The sequence below is a fragment of the Barbus barbus genome (genome assembly GCF_936440315.1).
Source record: "Barbus barbus genome assembly, chromosome: 12".
Lineage (NCBI taxonomy): Eukaryota > Metazoa > Chordata > Actinopteri > Cypriniformes > Cyprinidae > Barbus > Barbus barbus.
Genome location: NC_136740.1, coordinates 15,738,904 through 15,760,565, shown reverse-complemented (window position 1 = coordinate 15,760,565; position 21,662 = coordinate 15,738,904). Strand labels below are relative to the sequence as shown.

General features: G+C 36.3%; 2 protein-coding genes across 2 annotated transcripts; both read left to right on the top strand.

Annotated features, from left to right (window-relative positions):
• Window positions 1–381: 381 nt before the first annotated feature.
• On the top strand, window positions 382–9,621 carry LOC306878202 (protein S100-A13-like). The gene is made up of 3 exons (XM_079430397.1): window positions 382–770; window positions 8,056–8,183; window positions 8,604–9,621. Exons 2-3 carry the CDS (start codon window positions 8,064–8,066, stop codon window positions 8,760–8,762), a joined length of 279 nt encoding a protein of 92 aa, XP_079286523.1. The 5' UTR covers window positions 382–770; window positions 8,056–8,063; the 3' UTR covers window positions 8,763–9,621.
• Window positions 9,622–12,818: 3,197 nt separating this feature from the next.
• Window positions 12,819–14,064, top strand: LOC306877962 (protein S100-A1-like; the record flags this gene model as incomplete). The annotated part of the gene is made up of 3 exons (XM_079430028.1): window positions 12,819–12,898; window positions 13,639–13,804; window positions 13,888–14,064. The coding sequence occupies 3 exons, from the start codon at window positions 12,819–12,821 to the stop codon at window positions 14,062–14,064; spliced, it is 423 nt and encodes a 140-aa protein (XP_079286154.1).
• Between the last annotated feature and the right edge of the window lie 7,598 nt (window positions 14,065–21,662).

Here is a 21,662-nt window from a genome sequence, read left to right as displayed (position 1 = left end):
GCAAACAGGGTGGAAGAGAATCACTGGACTGTGAGGGTTTTGTCTTGGTAATAGGAAAGCACATGTTTCTGATAATTGTGTTCTGGTATGCTGTGCGCCCCGCAGCAGACAGCTTTCTCTCTCACATAGCTGCATTCTTTCTCTCTCCCACCCTCACATATGCACAAACATAACTTCATGCTGCAGAAAGAAAGTTACACCGAAAAGAAAACTTTTAAAACTTATATTTTGATCAATGTGGCAAAGTTGGCCAGAAACTTGGAAAAAAGTATCTGACTAAGCTCTCAAGGTGTGGCTGGATGATGATCTCACTATGCTAGTTTCACTAAGCCTTTGTGCAACAATCAAATGCATGCTCCTACTTGAGACAGGCGCACACTCACTCACAGGTCATTCAGACATGGCCCACGCAGTTGGCACAGAACTCACTGCAATAAATCAGAAAGCAGAAAATGGCTGTAGATTAGAAGAAAAATGATTGAAGTGATGTTATTCACTTCCTAAACCTCTTCTCACCTCTCACCTCATTTTCCAGCGTGGTTATGACAGTACGCTTTCAGGGGAGTTATGTCCGCACAACACCTCTCTTGAGTAATATATCCTGTTTTCCCCACCCATAAAGTTCTGGGTACACGCCCAGTGATTTGATGGGGAAAAAAAGCAACTTGGGAAGATTGGAATTCGCAGAAGAGGCAATTTTCTAGGCATTGTACTGACTTAAGTTAGAAGAGGCAAGAATCAGCAGGAGAAAAGTTTCCTTGCAAAACTAGGTAAGCATTCTAATTTGATCCTAAGAGGTTTGTAGGACAACCCTATTGTTTATTTGAAGAGATTTGTCGGTGTAGAATAAAATAAGATGTTTTCTTCTGGATATTATAACAATTTTAACCAGGGGTTTCTGTGTTTAAGGATATCGTCATTTAGCTTGTTTTGTTTCGTAATCCCTGCTGAAAAAGGCGTTTTCGGGTTTCTGTTGGTCTCTGTTTGCTGTTCATGGAAGTTGAGGGCGCTTTTCAGCTGGCCAAACTGGTCTTTTAGCTGGTTTTAATGTGCTTGAACTGTGGAACACAGAACTTTGGCATCAAGTTAACTGGGTTCCATAAATAAGCTTTCGTGCCCAATGCAAATGTGTCACTTTCCGTTTAATCCCACTCTGCGTGAATATTTCAGTCTTTACGCGCGAGCGTAGGTTCACTTATCCGGTGAAGTAGCCGATCCGATTCCCTATAGATGTAACGCAAGCCCTTCTCCCTTTACACCAAAGAAGAAATCAGAAACCTGGTATTTATTAATTCAGAACGTTTTCTCAGAGCGCACGCGTGCAAATCCTCCGCGTGAGGTGAATAGCTTCGCTGCTTATTATGTTGTTTGCTGTGATAAGCCCTGCAGTCGACCTTACTGGAGTTTGAGGGAATACACTCGATCCTTAACCGGACGAAGCACGACCTCAATGTGTCAGCGGCGACACGGCCACCAGAACGACGTTAATTATGAATACAGAGATAAGTCAGCAACGGTGAGAGCTGTCTGATAACCCAGAGAGCTCGAGGCCACTTGTTTACCGTTGCCTTCAAGTGCGGACAGACTGGTACAAGCTGAGGAAATGATTCACACCTAATGAAGAGAGAGAACAAGCTTCTTATTCCACGTTTACATACATACATTAGAAAAAAAAAAAATATATATATATATATATTCTTAAACGGAGAGTCCACTCCCAAAATTAAATTGCGTCATCATTTATACTCACCCTCATGTTGTTCCAAATGTGTCACTGTCGTCATTCACTTCACTGTATAGAAAAAAGATGATTGACATTACATATTAATATTACAAAGTATAAATTCTCCAAAATGAGTAATGAGTAGCCTACAATTATTCTCCAAAATGAGTAATGAGTAGCCTACAATTACTGATTTACAACTAGGCTATATTTATGGACAGGGTATCTAATAGTCTAAATGAAATATCAGTTATTTTAGGAATCAGATCATTCAGTCATGTTAGGGCAATGAGTTAACTGTGAGAGCTGTAAGTAAAGTATAATCTTGTGGGAACAAGAACATTTTAAAGAAATAAGAGCCGTGAACCACCTGTCTGCACAAGTGCAACAGTTTATGTGAGAGCTGAACATGAGAAATGTGAACAAAGCCTTATTCTTTCAGTCATTTTCTCAACCTCTTTCTTTACATTTTCATACAGTGATAGTTGCAAGTTTTACATTTTTCAGTAACATCAGGAAACAAGGGCAAACCACAAGTAGCCTGGAGGGACATCTAAAGGAGCAAGATTGGAATGCAGTTAATTGAAGAAAACTGTGGAGAACACACAATAGATGTGATTTTGCTACTATTGCATTTTTATTTGCCCAGTGATCAGAAAAATCATCCAGTTGGCCTTCTTTAGGGGAGATAACATAGGTTTTATTCACAGTGTCACCACAGAGTCATTTTTTTATTTGGGGAGCTACTGAACCTGCCAAGCTACAAGCTTTATCATTTTAAATAGCTACTGTATACTACAGTCAAGCTACTGTTTTGAATGGCAAACAGTTAAGGGGGAAATTTATTTTAAAAAAATTAAAATCATTTAAAAAACAAATTGCCCTGTTAGCTCTTTGAAGAATATTTTCAAAACAGTAGACTGCAGTGTAGCTTCTTCAAAATATTGAAGTAGAAGAATTATATAACTTCACTAAATATGGCACAAACATTGAATTTTGAATGAATGAACACTTGGGTACAATTAACAGTATTAAACTTGAACAGGTCAATTTTATAATAGAATAACAACACGATAATTTACACAAGTGAGTCATACTATGTATATTTACTCAAATCAGTTAATCATTTTTACATCTGAACAAACTGATTCAATAGGATGAATTTGACATTTATAACACCCCAAATAATGGTACGTTTACATGACAACTAAACAGAAAAGTTTTTCCTCTGCGTTTTTAAAAAGTTGTTGCGTAAAGACAACAATGTTGTCAAAACGATCCCGGTTCACACGGATCCACTAAAATGACTAGAAATGCTGTTCTATTCATGCCAGGCCAGTAGTTGGCGAAGTCACTTTGTTAAAGGGGTCATATGATGCGATTTCTTGTTTTCCTTTTCTTTGGTGTGTTATGTAGCTGTTTGTGCATGTATAAGATCTGCAGAGTTACAAAGCTCAAAGTCTCCCGCAAAAGGATTTATTCTATCTAAAAGAGAAGGCTGATCCAGACCCGGCTAAAACTCCTCATTTAAACACGCCCCCACATGTCTACGTCACAATGTGGAAATATATGCGTAATGCCACCCACATTTTCACGCAAAGAAAAAAGGCGTGGTTTCAATAACCACAGTAGTGTTAATGTATGGAATTATTTTGTGTCTTTATTATTCAAACAAAAATTCTGTATTTGAGAGCAAAACTAATTATTTTGTAATTAAAAAATAAAAGTTTGCAAAAAAAAGTCTTCTTAAGGTTCAAAATTAAAGTAATTGAAAACAAAATAATTTGCAGTGCGTGTAAATCTTTAAAATATATATATTTTTCTTTGTGCACTTCAAAAACTTTTCATCACTAATCCACAAATGTTGCTCTCTTTTCTGCCTTCTTTTTTTGCGGGTCTAAACTTTTGTTTGCGAGTTGAAAAGTTTTGCTTGCGAGTGAAGCTGTGTGTCAGTGGGCGGTCTCTACGCACCAGGATGAAAGACCCTTTTCTATTGGCCATCACCAACTACAGACAGGCTTAGCTAACGTTATGTATTTAGGTGGGGGAGCATGAGAAGAGAGAATAATTCAGTTCACTAGTCACTGAATTTAAGATGTTAAATTAGTTGACTTACCCAGTAAAGGAGTGGTTGCTGGCCATTGCTGCTAGAAGCTCGCTCTTCTGTCAGACTGGCGTCAGTGGCGTGAACGCGTAGTGGGCGTGGTCAACCTGTCACTTCAATCGAGAGTGGCCAATAGAAAAGGGTCTTTCATCCTGGTGCGTAGAGACCGCCCACTGACACACAGCTTCACTCGCAAGCAAAACTTTTCAACTCGCAAACAAAAGTTTAGACCCGCAAAAAAAGAAGGCAGAAAAGAGAGCAACATTTGTGGATTAGTGATGAAAAGTTTTTGAAGTGCACAAAGAAAAATATATATATTTTAAAGATTTACACGCACTGCAAATTATTTTGTTTTCAATTACTTTAATTTTGAACCTTAAGAAGACTTTTTTTTGCAAACTTTTATTTTTTAATTACAAAATAATTAGTTTTGCTCTCAAATACAGAATTTTTGTTTGAATAATAAAGACACAAAAATAATTCCATATTAATGCAGCCATGTCAGGGACTTAAACAAAAGCGAAAACAAATGCGAAAACAAAAGCACTTTATTTGGTCTTCTGAAAGTAGATGTAATTAGAAATCATTGGTTAAAATTTGTTTACAACAGAACAGCACAAGTCAAATGTTCGAATTTGTGCAACGCATTTTATGGACGACAGTTTTGTGAACCTAGGAGAGTACAAGGCTGGCTGTGCACAAAGGGTATAAAAAAAAAAAAGGGTCAATTCCGACTTTGCTATGACAATCTGGCACTTCTGAATCAGCGACTGTAAGTATGTTTTGTTATTAGCTTAAATATTTGCTATTGACTGTTCAAATGCAGAGTTTTGCGCAGTGTAGAGTAACACTTTGTGTGTGTGAGAGAGAGGGGAACAGGGTCACATCACAGCGGAGTGTACAGCCCGTCAGAAATCATAGATCATCAGATCGTCATCAGTTCCCCTTTCGGGTTTCAACTGATGGTAAAACTAACAACATTATTAACTCTCTTTATATTTACTTTGAAAGCTGAAGCTTGCGATTATGGTAAGGGGCGTTACATTTCCGAGGCGCACTTGTGGTGTTCGGACAATCACAATGCACTGGGTCAATTGGCCAATCAGAGCAGACTGTGCTTGTCGGAAGGAGGGGCTTTGTAGAAAACGATGGAGGAAATACAATAATGTACAGTATTTGAAAAATAATGTGGTTTTTGGACGTTAAAGCATGTCAACATATTCTGTTACACCAAATACACAAAATAATGATCTTTAAAATAGCATCATATGAACCCTTTAAGAAACACATGTGCACATACTAATAGACTGAACATGTAATACGCATACAAACTTGTCGTCACCATTTTAACAAATTCGCATTTTTGTAGTTTACACGATAATGGTATCATTTTCAAAACTTGCACTTTGAAACGCGTTTTCAAGTTTTATTTTCAGGCCCCCAAAATGCCTTTGTTGTGCATATAAATGGCCAAAATACAATAAAAAAAGTGTTAAGTTTTTTTTTGAAAATGGTGTCGTGTAAAGAGAGGATGGTTTAGGACGAATCGATTTACAATAATGATTCAGACTTTCCAATGATATTTAGTTGAGAGGGCGTTTCAACTCAGCATTTAGTCGTGTCACACCGCTACTTTTTGGGTAAACTAATTATTAGATAAACCTATTAGGCCTAGATAAAATCGTCTGATCTTAATGCTGCTAAAAATGTAACAAAGTAAGCTATCGTCGCTACTTTTAGTTAATTGCTCTCCAGCACTTGAAGCTGTTGTGTTTAGCATTTTGTGGCAAAACTTGCAATGCCTTTCTGCGTGTTTCTGTTAGTGCTCGTTTCCATTTGGCAGCTGGCATGAACTGCAAAGGTTCATGGGTTTGTTGACTTCTGAATTTCACAGCCTCTCATTACATGACAGTTTGTTTGGGTCCCTTAGGACTAATCACTAGGAGCCCCCAATCAATCAGCCTGTCTGATGCTTCTGCCTTAGTCTGACCAAGTCTGAGCTTGAGGATCACCTAATGAGTGCATCTCATTTAGAATGACAACATCTTTAAGACAAAGACACTTCTCTCTGCGGCAAACACAAGCCTATCACAGCTAAACACATGACTTCATACAAATAAAATCTGTCTTTCCACAGCCACAACTACAGTAATGCAAAACCACATTGGTTGCTCAGAAGAGAGAGGATTAATAATCATGATTATCAGTAAATTCCAGCAGGACTTCCTCCAGTAATTTTCACCCAAGCCCTGCTCAGGCTTCTCTCTCTCTTTCTCTAATTAGGTTAATAGAGGGCCATCAGTAATTGGGAGGACGGCAGAGCAGTGGTGTAGTGTACTAATGTTAGTGGTGTAGTGTAAGTATTCAGGTGTGACGTCTGTCAGATGGAAGATTTACCTGAAAGGGGTGGCCTATAGAATTACCCATACGTCAAACGCACATTAAAATCACATTCATTTTGTTCATGCATGTGAGTGTTGCAGCTCATCTCAAGGGAAAATACAGGCCTTGTTCAGACAGGCTAGTCAATTAAAACACTAATAATTTCATAAAATTGTTAAATATAACCTTCAGCAGGTCTCAAAATTATCTGTTTTTTTCTTCTTTTTTTCATTATTATTATTATTTTTTATTACACAAACTAGTATAGAATTTCAATATCAGCCATTCATGAATATTGTCCATAGCTTTTTTTTTTTTTGGGGGGGGGGGGGGGGGGGGGGGGGGTTAAATCTGTAAATAAATCTGTAAATAAAACAAAGATTATTAGAGTACATGCACCAGAAAATACTATTTCAGTTTTTCTACTTCAAATTTAAACATGTAATTCAATGTATTACTTGCAGTTTCCTTGTTATTATTTGTGAAATTTACCTGTAAAATATAAGTGAAAAAGGTTTTGAAGTACATCCTACACCTTTTTTTTCAGTGTATAAGCCTATGCATTTTGTGGAATTGTGGCCTTGTGGTGTTTTACTGTACCTTGTGTTTGTTATGGATAAGCTTGCTAAATGTCACTGGAAGGAAACCCAAATTAGATCATTAATTATTTGTTAGTGTCAAATATGAGATAGGATCTACAGTACAAGAATATGAAATCCAGTAGGTTGCACTTTATTGCTTTACTTTGTGTGTCAGTAGGGAAGGTAAAAAGGGGTATTCATCCAAGAGGAAAGGCCTGTGTGAGTGGGCATCCTTCAAAGAGTGTGTATGGGCTTTTGTGTTTGTATATTGTTGGATGAGAGAGAGAGTGTAACAGAGATGTAGCAGGCAACCCCAGTGGTAATGTGAGCCTGTGGCCTGAGTGGATCGAATGTCTGTTAAAGATCACAGGTTCCATTGTCTTGTGGTATACACTCTACAGCTCCACACACTCCTCCTCTGCTCCTCTCTCCCGCCTCTCCTCTTCATGCTCTTTAAGTATTCTAGCATCATCCTTCTCCTCAGGTCACTCATTTTCCAGTGCCTGCCCTTCCATTAGTCATCCCGCTGCTAAAATGTCACTTACTAACATTAAGAGTCTATCCTAAAAATAGATATTGCAGTGTTTTCCGATCTTTTTATCTTAGGTACCACCATAACCCCTTCAGTAAGTTTTCATCAATACCAAAAATGAATTTCTATGAACCTATATGAAACTACAGTAAAACAAAAGCCATCATTTTTACTAATGTTAATGAGAAGACCATCAAAGGACTTTTATGGCAGGCATCCATAATTATATTAAATCATTTATATTATAATATTATATTAATTATATTATATTATTATGGACTTGTCATCCGTCAGGTGTTTACCTGTCTTTGGCCTCAGACACTGGAATAGGTCTCATTCCTGTGACCCTGGAAAATGTATTAGATATTAAGTCATACTTTCTGTTTTTAGGCTAGGCTTAACAAAGCTACATCACATTATTTACTTATATTATTATTTATTTATAAGTACTCCCTGGAAATGACCTCCCACTGTTAAAAACTAATTTTCAAAGTTAAAATAAAACAGATTATTGGAGCACATTTTACAAGACTTACAATTTCCGTTTTCCATCTTGAAATTTTGTGTTTAATTATTTGCATTTCTTTGTAATTATTTGTGAAATTTACTTGCAATTTCGGAGTGAAAATAATTTCAAAGTAAACTTTACACCAATGTTTTAAGGTACACATAATATGACAGGATGAAAACTGAGTCTTGGTTTATAATGTATGTTGTTCTCTTCTTTATACAGTTACAAATATGGAGGGTGCCATTAAAACAGTTGTTATGCAGTTCCTGTCTTCAGCACGGGGAAAAGAGAGCCTGGGTGGGAAGAACTTCCAAAAGTTAGTCCAGAGTCAGCTGGGAAACATCCTGAGCGTAAGTAACAAATCTCTCATTTTGCTCCATTTAGTTGAAACATAACATGCCCATGGACTACAAGATACAGATTTTAGGTTTAATGTATACATGTATAAGTGAGTATGTTTGTTAAATAATTGCTTAATCGTACTTTTGCCCTCATTGGTTTATTTTAGGTGGTCCTGTCATGTAACAATTAAATTTAAAGTACAAATATTTCATAATCTCTCAATTAATATGAGGTCATAAGTGCTGCATGTATAATAATTATAAAATAATTAGCTAAATTAATTCAAAGTAAAAGTAATTTAGATGAAGTATAGCATGTCACACCACAGAACAAAAGATGTCAAGACTGCACTTCATTGGCTGTCTGTGTTTTCTGGACTAAGCTTGATTGGGCAATGCTAAATAGTTGAGGATTTCTGTCTCTCTCAGGACACTGACAGTTCTTCAGCAGTGAAGGACATGATGAAAGGCCTGGATGACAATCAGGATGGGAAGGTCAGTTTCCAGGAGTACCTGACGCTGGTGGGCTACCTGGCCAACTCCGTGAGTGAGCAGAAAACACAGAACAGCGCAGCCGGTGGACCATAAGAAGTCCCAAACCATTGATGACACTTGGGTTGAAGATACTGACAATCATTTGTTATGTTGGAGTCTTGCACCAGTAATGAAAGACTGGGGCTAGATGTCACAATTTTTTACTTATAAATTTTTTTCAAGGTGGCTTGCTTTCTTAAAAAAAAAAAAAAAAAAAAAAAAAAATCAAACCATTGTTTTGGCCAAAACACACTGTATTAATAAATAGTGTAAAATTACTATAACTTTACATACATAACAGAACACAACTCCTTAGCCCTTGTAACTTCCTGTTGTAACAACTAGCCCTGGTCTCAAATGCAATATAAAACCTGCAATGATCTGAAAACACTTTTAAAGTCTCTGATATTACCATGAAATTATAAATCTGTTTACATGTACTCATATTAATGAATTTATAAAACAATGCCTGACCTGTGGCCATGTACAAGTGCTAAATCAAGTAACTTTTTGTTGCATAAGTGTTTGCTTTTTTGTTATTTTTGCTTTCCATGTAAACAGGTTTTCATTTCTAAGCTCATGTGTTTTCGTATATGATTTAATTGTTTTACTGGGAACAAAATATGCTTGATTAGTGCAAGGCATAACTGATGAGCCATAAAATATATTGAAAATAGAGTCAACGTCAATGTTGCACACATCAGATTTGTCCATTTAAAAAAGTGAAATTTTACACAACTGGAGAAATGTTTTTGTATAACCTTTCAATTAAAATATGGAAATAATGACAAAATTGTAATTTTAGTCATCCTTTAATTTTCAGACATGTAATACAAGCTTAACATCATGGTTTTCTGGGTACAGCCTGTGTCCTGGCATGAATACATGTTTTTATGTGTACACATTTTGTGTCACTCTTTGTCAGTGTCCTTTGAACTTGGTGTGTGTTCGTGTTTGTGTGTTTTCAGTCCCAAGCCTTGGCTGGCGTATGTGTATGGACACCGTTTGCTTAATGATGAATTAACACCTGTGCAGCAGTATCAGGTGTGACAGGACAACTTGTAGTCAGATGCTCACTCAACACACACACACCCCTAACCCCACACACACCCCTGAGAGATTATCAGCACCTCTAAAGACCCTTGGGTTGTTAGTAACTACATTTGTGCCATGTAACCTTGTTTGGCCTGTAACATAATCAGGCCTAAAGCACCTGACCACATATCATTTTATGGCTTATGTGCCATGATGCTATAATTGTAGAAAAGTACATCAAGAAATTAATTACAAATATAGCTGCAAGCAGCAATCACGGGGCCAAGCACTCCAATGGCAAAGTCAGGAGCTAAACATGGCACGGAGCATCAGACCAAATGCAACAATGAGTAACAAAAGCAATAATTGCACGATTGTAATTGAAATGGCTGAAAACCACCAGTAATATGATTAAATGGCTTATCACTTTTGGCCAATAGGTGACGCTCTAATCAAAGCACTTTGTTGCGTTCTGTGTGAGTCGACAATGGCACACACAAAGTTTGGTGTAATTACGTCAAAGCTTTGCATAGATATAGTCTCAGACTCATTTTGGCAACATGCCTAAAATTTGTAGCAGCACTATACAAAAACGGTTTTATCTGTCGACATGAAATCCATAACTTCTTGTCAACGTGGTCTGAAGATGATCCCATTCAATTTTGGTGAAAATCGGACGAACGGTCTAGGAGGAGTTAGAAAAAGTAGGTTTTCAACATGAATCAATATGGCGGACAGGAAGATCGGCTTATTATAGAATAATTGGTATGTATGTTGTCGGCATGACCCAAGGAATATTTTGAGACCAGTTTCATGACAATAGGCTGATGCAATCAAAAGTTATTAGCATTTCTGTAAGTTCAGTATTCAATGGTTACTGAATGGTCTATTACTCTTGACCAATAGGTGGCGCTGTGACCAAAATGACGTGGCTTGGTCAGAGTGAGGTGACAATGACACATGCAAAGTTTGGTGTAAATATCTCAAAGCTTTGCAGAGATGCAGCCTCAGATGCAGTTTGGCATCTTTCCAGCAAATTTGTTGATACGTTAAACGAAAACCGTTTCGTGTATCGTCACGAAATCCATAACTTTTTGCCAGCATGGTCTGAAGATGATCAGAGTCAAATTTGGTGAAAATCCGACGAACGGCCTAGGAGGAGTTCGAAAAAGTAGCTTTTCAACATGAATCAAAATGGCGGACAGGAAGTTCAGCCCATTATGGCAAAATTGGTATCAATGTTCTCGGCACGAACCAAGGAATCTAGCAATACCAGTTTGATAACAATAGGCTAATGTACGCAAAAGTTATTAGCATTTTTCGAAATTTCGTTATAACTTTTGACCACATATTTTTTGTGTACATTCAGGGCCTGGTACCGAACATTTTTGTAATTATTTGCGAAACGATACGCTAATGCGTTCTTAAGATACAGCAATTTAAAGGTAAATTCAAAATGGCCGACGCCCAAAATGGCTGAATTGGGAAAATTGGATATCATTCGACTCGGCATGATGTGGCCAAACCATTCACAAGTTACAACCAAAAATATGCATTTTTCATATCTCCTGACCACTAGGTGGCACAGTGCCGAAACACTGCAGGTAGCCTCAGGTCATGCTTGTTATAACACTCAACAAGTTTTGCGTCAATATGCCAAACCCTTGCGGAGATATAGCCTCAGATCTATTTTTGTGTGCTTTTTGGCGAATTCGTTAGTGTGGTATTCGAGAACACTTGGACGAATCGACTTGAATTCCATAACTTTTGGCCTCCATGGTCTGTAGATGATCTGAGCCAATTTTGGTCAGAATCGGACAAATCGTCTAGGACGAGTTCGACAAAGTAGGTTTTATGAACAATTGAAGATAGCGAAAAAACTAAACCTTACGATTTTTGAATTTTGGACTTCATTCGACTTGGCTTGAGCCAAGGATTCAGAGGAAAATAGAATTTTCATTTTGTGGCTTACGGTTCAAAGGTTATTAGCATTTCAAAATTGAATTTTTGGACAAGTGGTGGCGCTAGAGAGTTTGAGTTAGAGACTCCAAATTTGGTGTGGTTACTATTTACAGTATCATCTATCAGTGTGCCAAATTGTACAACTTTCCCGCAATCGGTTCTATGGGCTGCCATTCATTTGCGGCGGAAGAAGAATAATAATAATAGGAAATCTAACAATAACAATAGGTGCCTAAGCACCTTCGGTGCTTGGCCCCTAATTATATAGACTTATATACTTATATAAATGAGTTAAGATAGATAGAGATAGATAGAATTACACCATTAAGAAGCTTAACCAATCGCTAATTATATTACATAACCTTTAATTACATAAATAAATAATATAGAAGTTTCTTTATATGCATAAAGCATATTTTAAGGCATAACTGCTGGTATTGTTGTATTTCTATAGCTCGGCTGATTTTCATTATAGCGATGTTTGTGTCTAAGTCATCAATTACAGCAGATAAATCATTTAGTTCGGGGTGCTGAACTATCACGTCTCTAAAAGTTTAATGTGACAAGCACCTACATATAACTAACCTTTAGGATCAAACATATCTATTTACCCAAAAGCTCTTCTTTCAGGTAAGTCTTCAGAGCATGTTTATATATATGAATGTCATGTTGTATCATTAGATAAGCTTGAAAACATGACTGGTAACATTTAATGACACAAAGTCCATTAAATGTACATTTTAAAGAAAATGGCCTCAAATTGATTAATTCAAATTGTATGGTGATACATGTAATCACGTGTATCTATATTCCTGATTCGCAAACTAAGTTAACTGAGTGTCGGTCAATAAAACAAAACATCGATTATGTGGCTTGTTTTCATTTGCTCAAGTTGCTGTTTAACGCAAAACACTTTCTCTCTTTCAATTACGACGATCAACATCATATTTACTCCTTTATATAACACTGTTTTCGTATTTTTCCTTACATTGTGAATGTGTAAACAGAGAGGACAAGAGGTGGGAAACAGGTAGGAATACAAATGAAGGATGGATGGAGGAAGGGAGGAGGAGTGTAAGGTAAGATGGGAGGAGGACCAGGTAGGTATATAAGATGCTGCCCATTGCCTCCCATCTTCACCAGCATTCATCTCTCCTCAAGGAACAGAAGAGCAACAACCTTCTAACAACAAGGTAAGGGAAAGAAAAGTATGGATGGAAGAACAGACTGTAATTGTGAATTTTAGAGTTCAGGTTTGTGCTGCCTGATGTTTCTAATGAGCTTCTGGACAGAACATGCTTGGTCAGATCATGTGCTAAAGAAAAGTTTGATATAACCAGCTGCTATTGGACAACATTCTTTAACGTGGCTCTCCGCCTCAAGTTTTGCATGGCTTGTGGCTCATTTCTATAAAATATCTGAGGAGGCTTTTCTTCTCCACTAAAGTTATTTTTGCTAACACAATCCAATATGTTTATCAGTTCATCCATCAGGACAGGGCTAAGCTCAAACCGAGGGCAGTGCTTGGTTAAATATGTGTGAGTGTAGTGAGTTGTGGGCACTGAGATTGGCTCGGATCACACTTGGCTGACTAACTTCCTCCCCAGGTTCAGAGTGTTTTCTCCAGTTTAGGATTTCACCCTTATCAGGCGAGTCACATTTCCCTTCTGTAGTTAAGTTAAGCCCCTTGTAGGATGATCTGGAGCGGGAAGGAGGGGTCAAAGCATGTTGAGCTGAGAATGTATTACTGCTTCTTTTGCAATGTTTTTACTGTTGTGGTTTGATGAAAATAAGTCTGTCTTGTGCTTTTAAATATTTAAAAATGAGTCAGAAATACTCCCCCTAAAGAAAACTTTTTGTGCATCCTTGAGTGCATTTATAAGTCTAAATATACAGCCACTCGCTACAGTGACCAATAAATCTTTCTTTCCAGAATGTCTAATGTTCTAAACTCAGAGAATGCCTCCACGCTGGAGAACGCCATGCAGCTGATGATCCAGACGTTCCACAAGTACTCTGGAAATGAGGGCGACAAATATACTCTCAGCAGGCTGGAACTCAAAGAGATGCTAACGCAGGAGCTGGGCAGCTACCTTGGGGTAAGGAGAAAACAGAGTTTTGATTTCTTTGCGAAAGTCAGATGTTTCTGAATAACTTTATCTGCGTCTCTCTTGCTGCACAGAATGCACAGGATAAGGATGCGGTAGATAAAGTTATGGGAGACCTGGATTCAAACAACGACGGTGAGGTGGACTTCACAGAGTTCGTCATCCTCATTGGTGCCCTCACTGTTGCCTGCAACGACTTCTTCCTCGAGTATCATGAAAAGGATGGAAAGAAGGCTGAAAAGAAAGAGTAGAGTTACATTTCTCTGAACAAAAGCCAACACGACCAGCAGATGATGATGAGGGGGAAATGAAGGGAGAAGGGGAATATGTGTGTGTGTGTATGAATTATCCTTACTGATACTTAAAAAGTTTCACATCATCTCTGCATCCACATCCTGCATCCATGCAATCCTGGGTACTCAAAATGTTCCATGAGGCACAACATGTTTCTAACCCCTGAACCTATTATTCGCATTAGGAATGAGATTGTAACATGGCCTTTGTTGAATATGTGAATATGTGTTTCTTCCTTTCTTTAGTTTTTTTAACAATTGGAGTTGTTGATTTTAAAATAATCTCTCCATATAACAATAAACCGCAGATTTAAAATAAATAAATGCAGTTGGTGTGCTTTTTTTGCAGCAAGTGCAGTGGCAGGGTGTTTGTTAATGAACTGTTTTGTATTTTGTCAATAATACGAGGATGAAAAATGGGGTATAATTAACGATTAAAACATTGATGAAAATGTAATGAGAAAAAACAAGGCATTAGCAGTAGGTCTTTTTTTATTTTAGAAAGAATGACTGTTTGAACTTATCTAATTAGTCAGTAAGGAGTGAATTTCCCATACGCAACTTTAGAAACGCACTAAAATATGCACTCAAATGCCAAGCACCAAACTTTAATGAGTTCTCAAATCATGAACACATTTTAATATACAGTAGGCCTATATTGTACCACATTGACGATTTTCACGACACCCAATAAGGAAGGGTTGTGTGGAGTTTCTGTACTAATGTAAACTAAATTTTTTGCACGCGCCAGATTCAAATTGTGGATTTTGAATGAATGCAAATGAAATTAAAGTCTGCATTTACATATAGCAGTCGAATTAATTCAGAAGACTTGGAATAAACCACACATCATGGACAACTTATATCATAAAGATTATAATAAATACTACTACTAATTAAAACGAATCTGAATGGCCTAATTTTACAAAAATAGATATATTCTCATACTATGACAAAACAAAAGTGTACAGAATTCTTACAAAGAAAATGTAATAAATGTTTAGCTAATAACTCAAGAACTGTGTGATAGAATCAAAATTGTTTTGATGAATTCTTGCTTTAACCCTGAAAAAGGGTACATTTCATTTTATTATCGATAAATTTATTTAATTTGATAAAAATAAAAATAAAACTCTTGCTAAACTGTTTTATCAGATCTTCACCAAAGTTTACAAGTCTGCTCTAGACCTTGCTGGAAAAAATGAATTTTGATTTTGTTTAGCAGATACAATTTTTATATTTGTCTGGTTTGACCCATTATGACTTACATGCATGCACAAAGTTAAAACTTCTCAAACCTTGTCCATATGGAGAACAGCTCATTTTGAAGAAACAGGTTTAGTTTCATGAATTTTGAAAATGTATATTAAATTTCTGTAGAATTGGTTAGGATGCGCAACAATACGTTTTTGCTAATAACTTTGGAACCATCATAGTTATACAATCAAAATCACAATAACAATTCTTCTGATTCCTGTCCCCGAATCAGTTGATTGACTATTTCTGCAAAAAGCTTTGCTAAGATATCAGTTAACTGATGGCCTTTTTACAAGCTGATGTATATATGCTGAATGCAATGTCCAAGTTTAACGAAACTGGACACACAACAGACAACAGGTCATTCTGAGAAGGTTCATAAAATTCTGCGAATGGGGGACAAACCACTACCCCACAACTGTATGATCCATTGAGTTAAAAATTGGTATGCACCTTTTATGTTGGATGTCCATATCCTCTAACATATTCTCTAAAATGACACAGTCACCACAAAAACTCTCTTACATACTTTATTATATTTATTAAAGTTTTTTATAAATTCAATTATCTTATTAAATTATACGTAGCTTATAAACTTCTACACTTATCTATCTTATACACAAACTTATCTTATACACTTATCTATCTTATGCACTTATCTTAAAACTTCTACACTTATCAATCTTATACACTTATAAACTTATTTTATACACATCTTTAAATGTATAGACTTATCTATCTCATACACTTAAACACTTGTCTATCTTACACATTTGTCTTACTAAATGTCTTACTAATTTTCTAGAAGTATATATAAATTTAAAGACTATACAAATAACTGTAACAAGTATTGCTGCTTCAAGTCGAGGCGGCAGATGCTACCAGGCCCTCACAAGACGCTAAGGCTTGAGTGGAGGGATGGAAAAGCCACTTATATCAGCAAGATGCAAAGCTTACTGAAAACAACAGGTTGGCTGTGACAGGAGTTGTTTTCTTAAGTTCTTCATGTCTTACTCCATGACCAGACAAATAAATAAATCAGCATTAATAGTCTAAATACATTACAAATTTTATTTGGCAAACCAAACCAAAAATGACAAAAACCATTTAGCTTATCTTAGACTTAGTACCTGAAACCAGTCATGGAGATGCATCTTCTCCAGATCGATCCTCTGCTGTGGATCAGACTACAGACATGACGAAATCATCTGGCAGCATTCTGTCCAAAAAGACGAGAGACGTTTGATTTATTAGCTTTTTTTTATCAGCTATTTTTTGTGTGATTTAGAATACAGATTGTCAGATCTGATACAGATCTTACCTTGTGACAGGCCATCTTACTGATCAGATCCAGGTCGTATTCTGTGGGATAATATCTGCATGCCATCATGAACAGGAGGATCCCTAGCGACCATGCTTTCTGCCGTTCACGGTGACCTCTGGTGGACAGTACACTTTTGTGCCTGGAGGAAAGAGGTTTTGTCCATTTAACACATTTACACATCATGTTGACTATATAGGATGCAATTCTGTGAGATAATTAACAAAGCAGTTCATAACACATACCACTGAAGACTTCGAAGTCAAATCTCTTCATATGCACACCACACCCAAAGTCAATCGATTTCACCTCCATGGTGTCCTGCACTGTAAAAAATGAATCATGGGTCTTGTAATTTTCATTAAAAAAAATTAAGGTGATACTTTAAAATAGTGTGTATATTTCATTAAAGAAATTGTGATTCAGTGTTGTGTACAAAATATTGAGGACTTTTTACTAATAAAACCAAGAGATGTGTTTTCCTCATTTTTTTAAAGGAATCTTCAGCAGTTTTGAGGCTTGAATTGAGGAACTGATTAAACAAAAAAAAAAAAAAGGAAAGAAGGCTACCTGTTTATTTTAAGAGAATTAGCTCAATTTTACAGTTTTATTTTAGAGGTGATTGTTAGTTCCCAGCATGCTTTGCATATAGCTGGATGGAGAGTGAATTTTGAAATTAAATGCTATTTTATATGTTTTTGAGTGAAGGGAAACATCTGTTAATGTTTAATGTTCAGTTATGTTTGACATTTGAAAGAGTTTCTGTTACATTGAAGATTCCATTGTACAGTGCAATAGTTACCATTGTGCAGAAGAGTAGCGCATATGGTTCTGGATACTACACCTCTAAGCTATCAAACCTCGTTCAATGAACAGTAGCTTTGCTAGTGCTAGTGCAGTACTTTCCAGTATTTCTCAAGTATTTTCCTACTTTAGCTGTATGCAGTCTTTTAAATGTACAAAATAACTCAGTCAACAATAACTCAAATTTTGAGAATCAACTTAAAATAAATGAGCACATTTCACTAATTATAATAAATTCATTGTGTCATAGATTAATTAATTTAGGAGATTTTACATGATTTTTTCAGGTAGATTCCATTAAAAAAATCAAGTTGTAAAAACTACTCAAAAATATTAAGTGTAATATTGTTACCATAATTTTTTTAAGTAAATAGCCCATTCCATTTTTTACAGTGTGGTTTACCAGCAGGTTCTCCATTTTTATGTCCCGATGTAAGACACCACGCTTGATACAAACTTTAGCAGCTTCAATAACCTGCCACATGATATTTTGTGTCATCCCCTCATCGAGACTCTCTCCGTGGAGCTTTACGAAACTTTTTAAATCCATGCAGGGCATGGGCCGCTCCATGACCATAATCAAGTGGTCTTTGTTGTCCCCCCAGTCCAGAATTTTTATGATCTCAGGAGCTCTGGGGCTTTTATTGGCCATGAGTGTCAGGCATATCTCCATTGGGATGCCTTCGGGATGACCAGGCTAGAGGAAAGGAAATATGTTGCTTAGATGGAGATGTTTTCCCAAACAATGACTTGGTTCACAAATCAAAACAGTTTACCTCAATTTCAACAACAAAAAAGACAAAAAAACAATTAGCATGTGCACAGAGGTCATTTCGGTCTAGCCATTAATTAATTCTGAAGAGATGAGTAAAGTTTTATAAGTAAAAGAAATTGAAACTTTAAGTCCATCCTTGCAGCGAGTCCCTTCGTAGACGAAGACAAATCCTCCTTGACCCAGTTTTGGGCCGATTTTATAATGGCTGCGGATGTGGCCTATTAAAAGATAAACAATTGCAGTTACGAAATACAATTTTATATATACATTTTATTTCACTGTAAACTATTTTTAAATACAATGGACTTGTGTTTGTCACTTACAAATTAAATTACATAAAATTGAGTTCAATCTTGTATAACATTAAAAAAAACCTGAAAACTGAAACTTATTTTTATGATTTCATGTTAAAACACGTCATGACTCATTGATCATTGTTTACAGTGTTTATAATTCATATTAATATTTTGTCATTCTTATGGATTTATTATTCTTACCTTTGCCCGGGATATCCTGCTCTCAGCAGCAACAGGGTGAACTTTAGAAGCTGGAGCTATAATATCAAATCAAATAAATCAGTAAAATAACATATACTCAAATTAGAGTGGTTCTTCATTTAGGGGCACATTTGACTTGATATGTTAAAATAAACTTCTCTCAACAATGTGAATTGATTTAATCAATGTTTAAGCTCTAACGTACTGACTGATTTGGTAATGACACCGAAGCTATTCTCAGATCATGCTCTGATGACCTTGCTCTCAAAAACCTTAAATTTCATTTTTGAACTGTCACTGCAGTGTTTTGGGAAAGTGATTCTTAATTTAAAAAGGAAGCTAAACAGAAGTTCCTGTAATTGAAGAATCAGCCTAAATTCAAAACATGACAATGTGATTTGATTGTACCATCGGTAAATGTCCGATATGATCCGGCTTCTGCCTGGTACTTATACTCTCGGCTTTAGCCAGATTGTATTCAGTGGCTCTCCGGTGAGGAAAGCGGAGAGCTGGCCACCTCCAGAAGCTCTTCTTTTTCTCCTCTCTTTCTGCCTCCTTTCCTCCATAAAAACCACCAGCAACAGCAGGCGCCTCTTCGGGCCGATGAGGAGGATGGTTCTTCACCGTGTTACAGGTGTGTTTCAGAAGAACACGTGGTTATTGTACACACTCCCTCTCAATCATTTTTTTCAGTCGTGAAAGTAATCTCATGATAACAATATTTATCACTCGCTAAAAGTCTGACAGCAATCAGTTGATCAATCTACACTCCGGAACTTCAACACTAATATAAAAGTCTGCAGCATCATGCATTCAGAACATAAGGCAATAATTTATTGTGATCATAATTATTACAATAAATAGGATACTTTTGCAGTTCTGTATGTTAATTCAAAGTTGGTGTCATATGAAGTTTAGGGGTTGTCATCTCTTCTGGGTGCTGGGGTCATCTGAAATCTTCAGCTGGATCCGAATTGGAATGGCTGCAAATTAGTTCTTAGCTCTTCTCCATTTGCCTGTACCTCAGGATTCCCATCCAAGGTGCAAACAGAAAAGCAATGAAGGGTTAGCATCGCTGCAGTGTGTAGCATTTTAGGCAAAAGATAATTAGCATTTTATCACCAAGTACAAGGTTATGTGAATGTTGGCTAAATAGATGCTTCTTTAATCTAGATTTAAAATGGGAGAATGTCTGAGCCCCTAACATTATCAGGAAGCCTATTCCAGAGTTTAGAGGACAAATGTGAAAAAAGCTTTACTAGTTTAATGTATTTATTTTTTATATGAGGACACCGGACAAATGCATTAAATGCATGCAGGACAGGTGTATTTGCCAGCTGTGGAGCGTCTGCCCACACAGTCCCAGTGGTACCACCTTCCACATTCAGTACATTCAATCTAAGGAGGAACAAACAAATACAATAGGTTACATGTTACTGGAGAACAGATACTTTTATGTTTTGCAATGTCTAAATTATTTTACCCATTGGTCAGTTTGGTCTTTGTCCTGTTCTCCACAGTAATGGCACAGTTGAGAAAGGTCATCTATAATATGTGGAGTTGCTGAATATGTGTTTTCTACTGTGATCTGGCGAGAGATGGAGAATGGAGAATAAAAGCAGGAATCATGAACTCAGACAAAAGACAAAGTGAAGCTTTGTGTTCAATAAAAAAAGACAAACTTTGGTGAAAAAATTAAGAAATGTTCCAATGATATTAAATCCACATGGAAAGTAATAAATCAGTTGCTGCAAAGAGAAAAGACCAACTCGGAATTACCTTCAGACTTTGTGGATGGCAAAAGTTCTTTTAATGATCCATTTGACATAGCTCATAAATTTAATGAATTTTTTGTTAATGTTGGTCATAAATTAGCTAATAATATCCCTATTGGTAATGGTGTACCCTTGGACTATATATCAGGAAACTTTCCTATTATCTCTATTTTTAAGCCACCTGAAATTCAGGAAATAAGTGAAATTATTGATGAATTAAAATTATCTTCAGCTGGTCATGATAACATTTCTGTATTTCTTGTCGAACAGGTGAAATGTTCAATATTGCAGCCACTTGTTCACATTTTTTCTCTTTCTTTGAAAACAGGCATTGTACCAGATGATTTAAAAATAGCTCAAATTATTCCTTTGTTTAAAGCAGATAATCCACAATGTTTTAACAACTATAGACCTATATCTATTTTGCCATGTTTCTCAAAAATTGTATCTTTCTCACTTGGACTCAAATTCTATTCTTTATAAGCATCAATATGGATTCCGAAAAAAACACTCTACTTATATGGCTTTGCTTCACCTGATTGACAAGGTTACCCTTGCACTGGAAAATCAAGAATTTGCTTGTAGTATTTTTTTAGACTTGTCAAAAGCTTTTGATACAGTTAATCATTACATTTTATTGGATAAATTGTATAAATATGGTTTTCATGATTTTACATATAAATGGTTGATGAATTATATTTCTAATAGAAGACAGTTTGTTTGTTATAAGGGTTGCTATTCTAGCAAAGCAAGTTTACTCTGGGGGGTTCCTCAGGGGTCCATACTTGGACCATTACTATTTCTTATTTATATAAATGACCTGCCAAATGTTTCAAATATTCTTACTCCAGTAATGTTTGCGGATGATACAACCTTAGTTCTTTCACACTCAAGTTGTAATTCATTGACTAAGAATGCAAATAATGGTTTACTTGCTTATGCAAATTGGTTGAATTTAAACAAATTATCGTTAAATATAATGAAATCAAGTTTTATCATTTTTAGTGGTAAAAAAATATACCCAAAGGATTTACCAAAAATTATTATGGAGTCTATTGAGGTGCCTCAAGTGTCAACTACACAATTTTTGGGAGTATTTATTGATGAGACTTTGAGTTGGAAAGAAC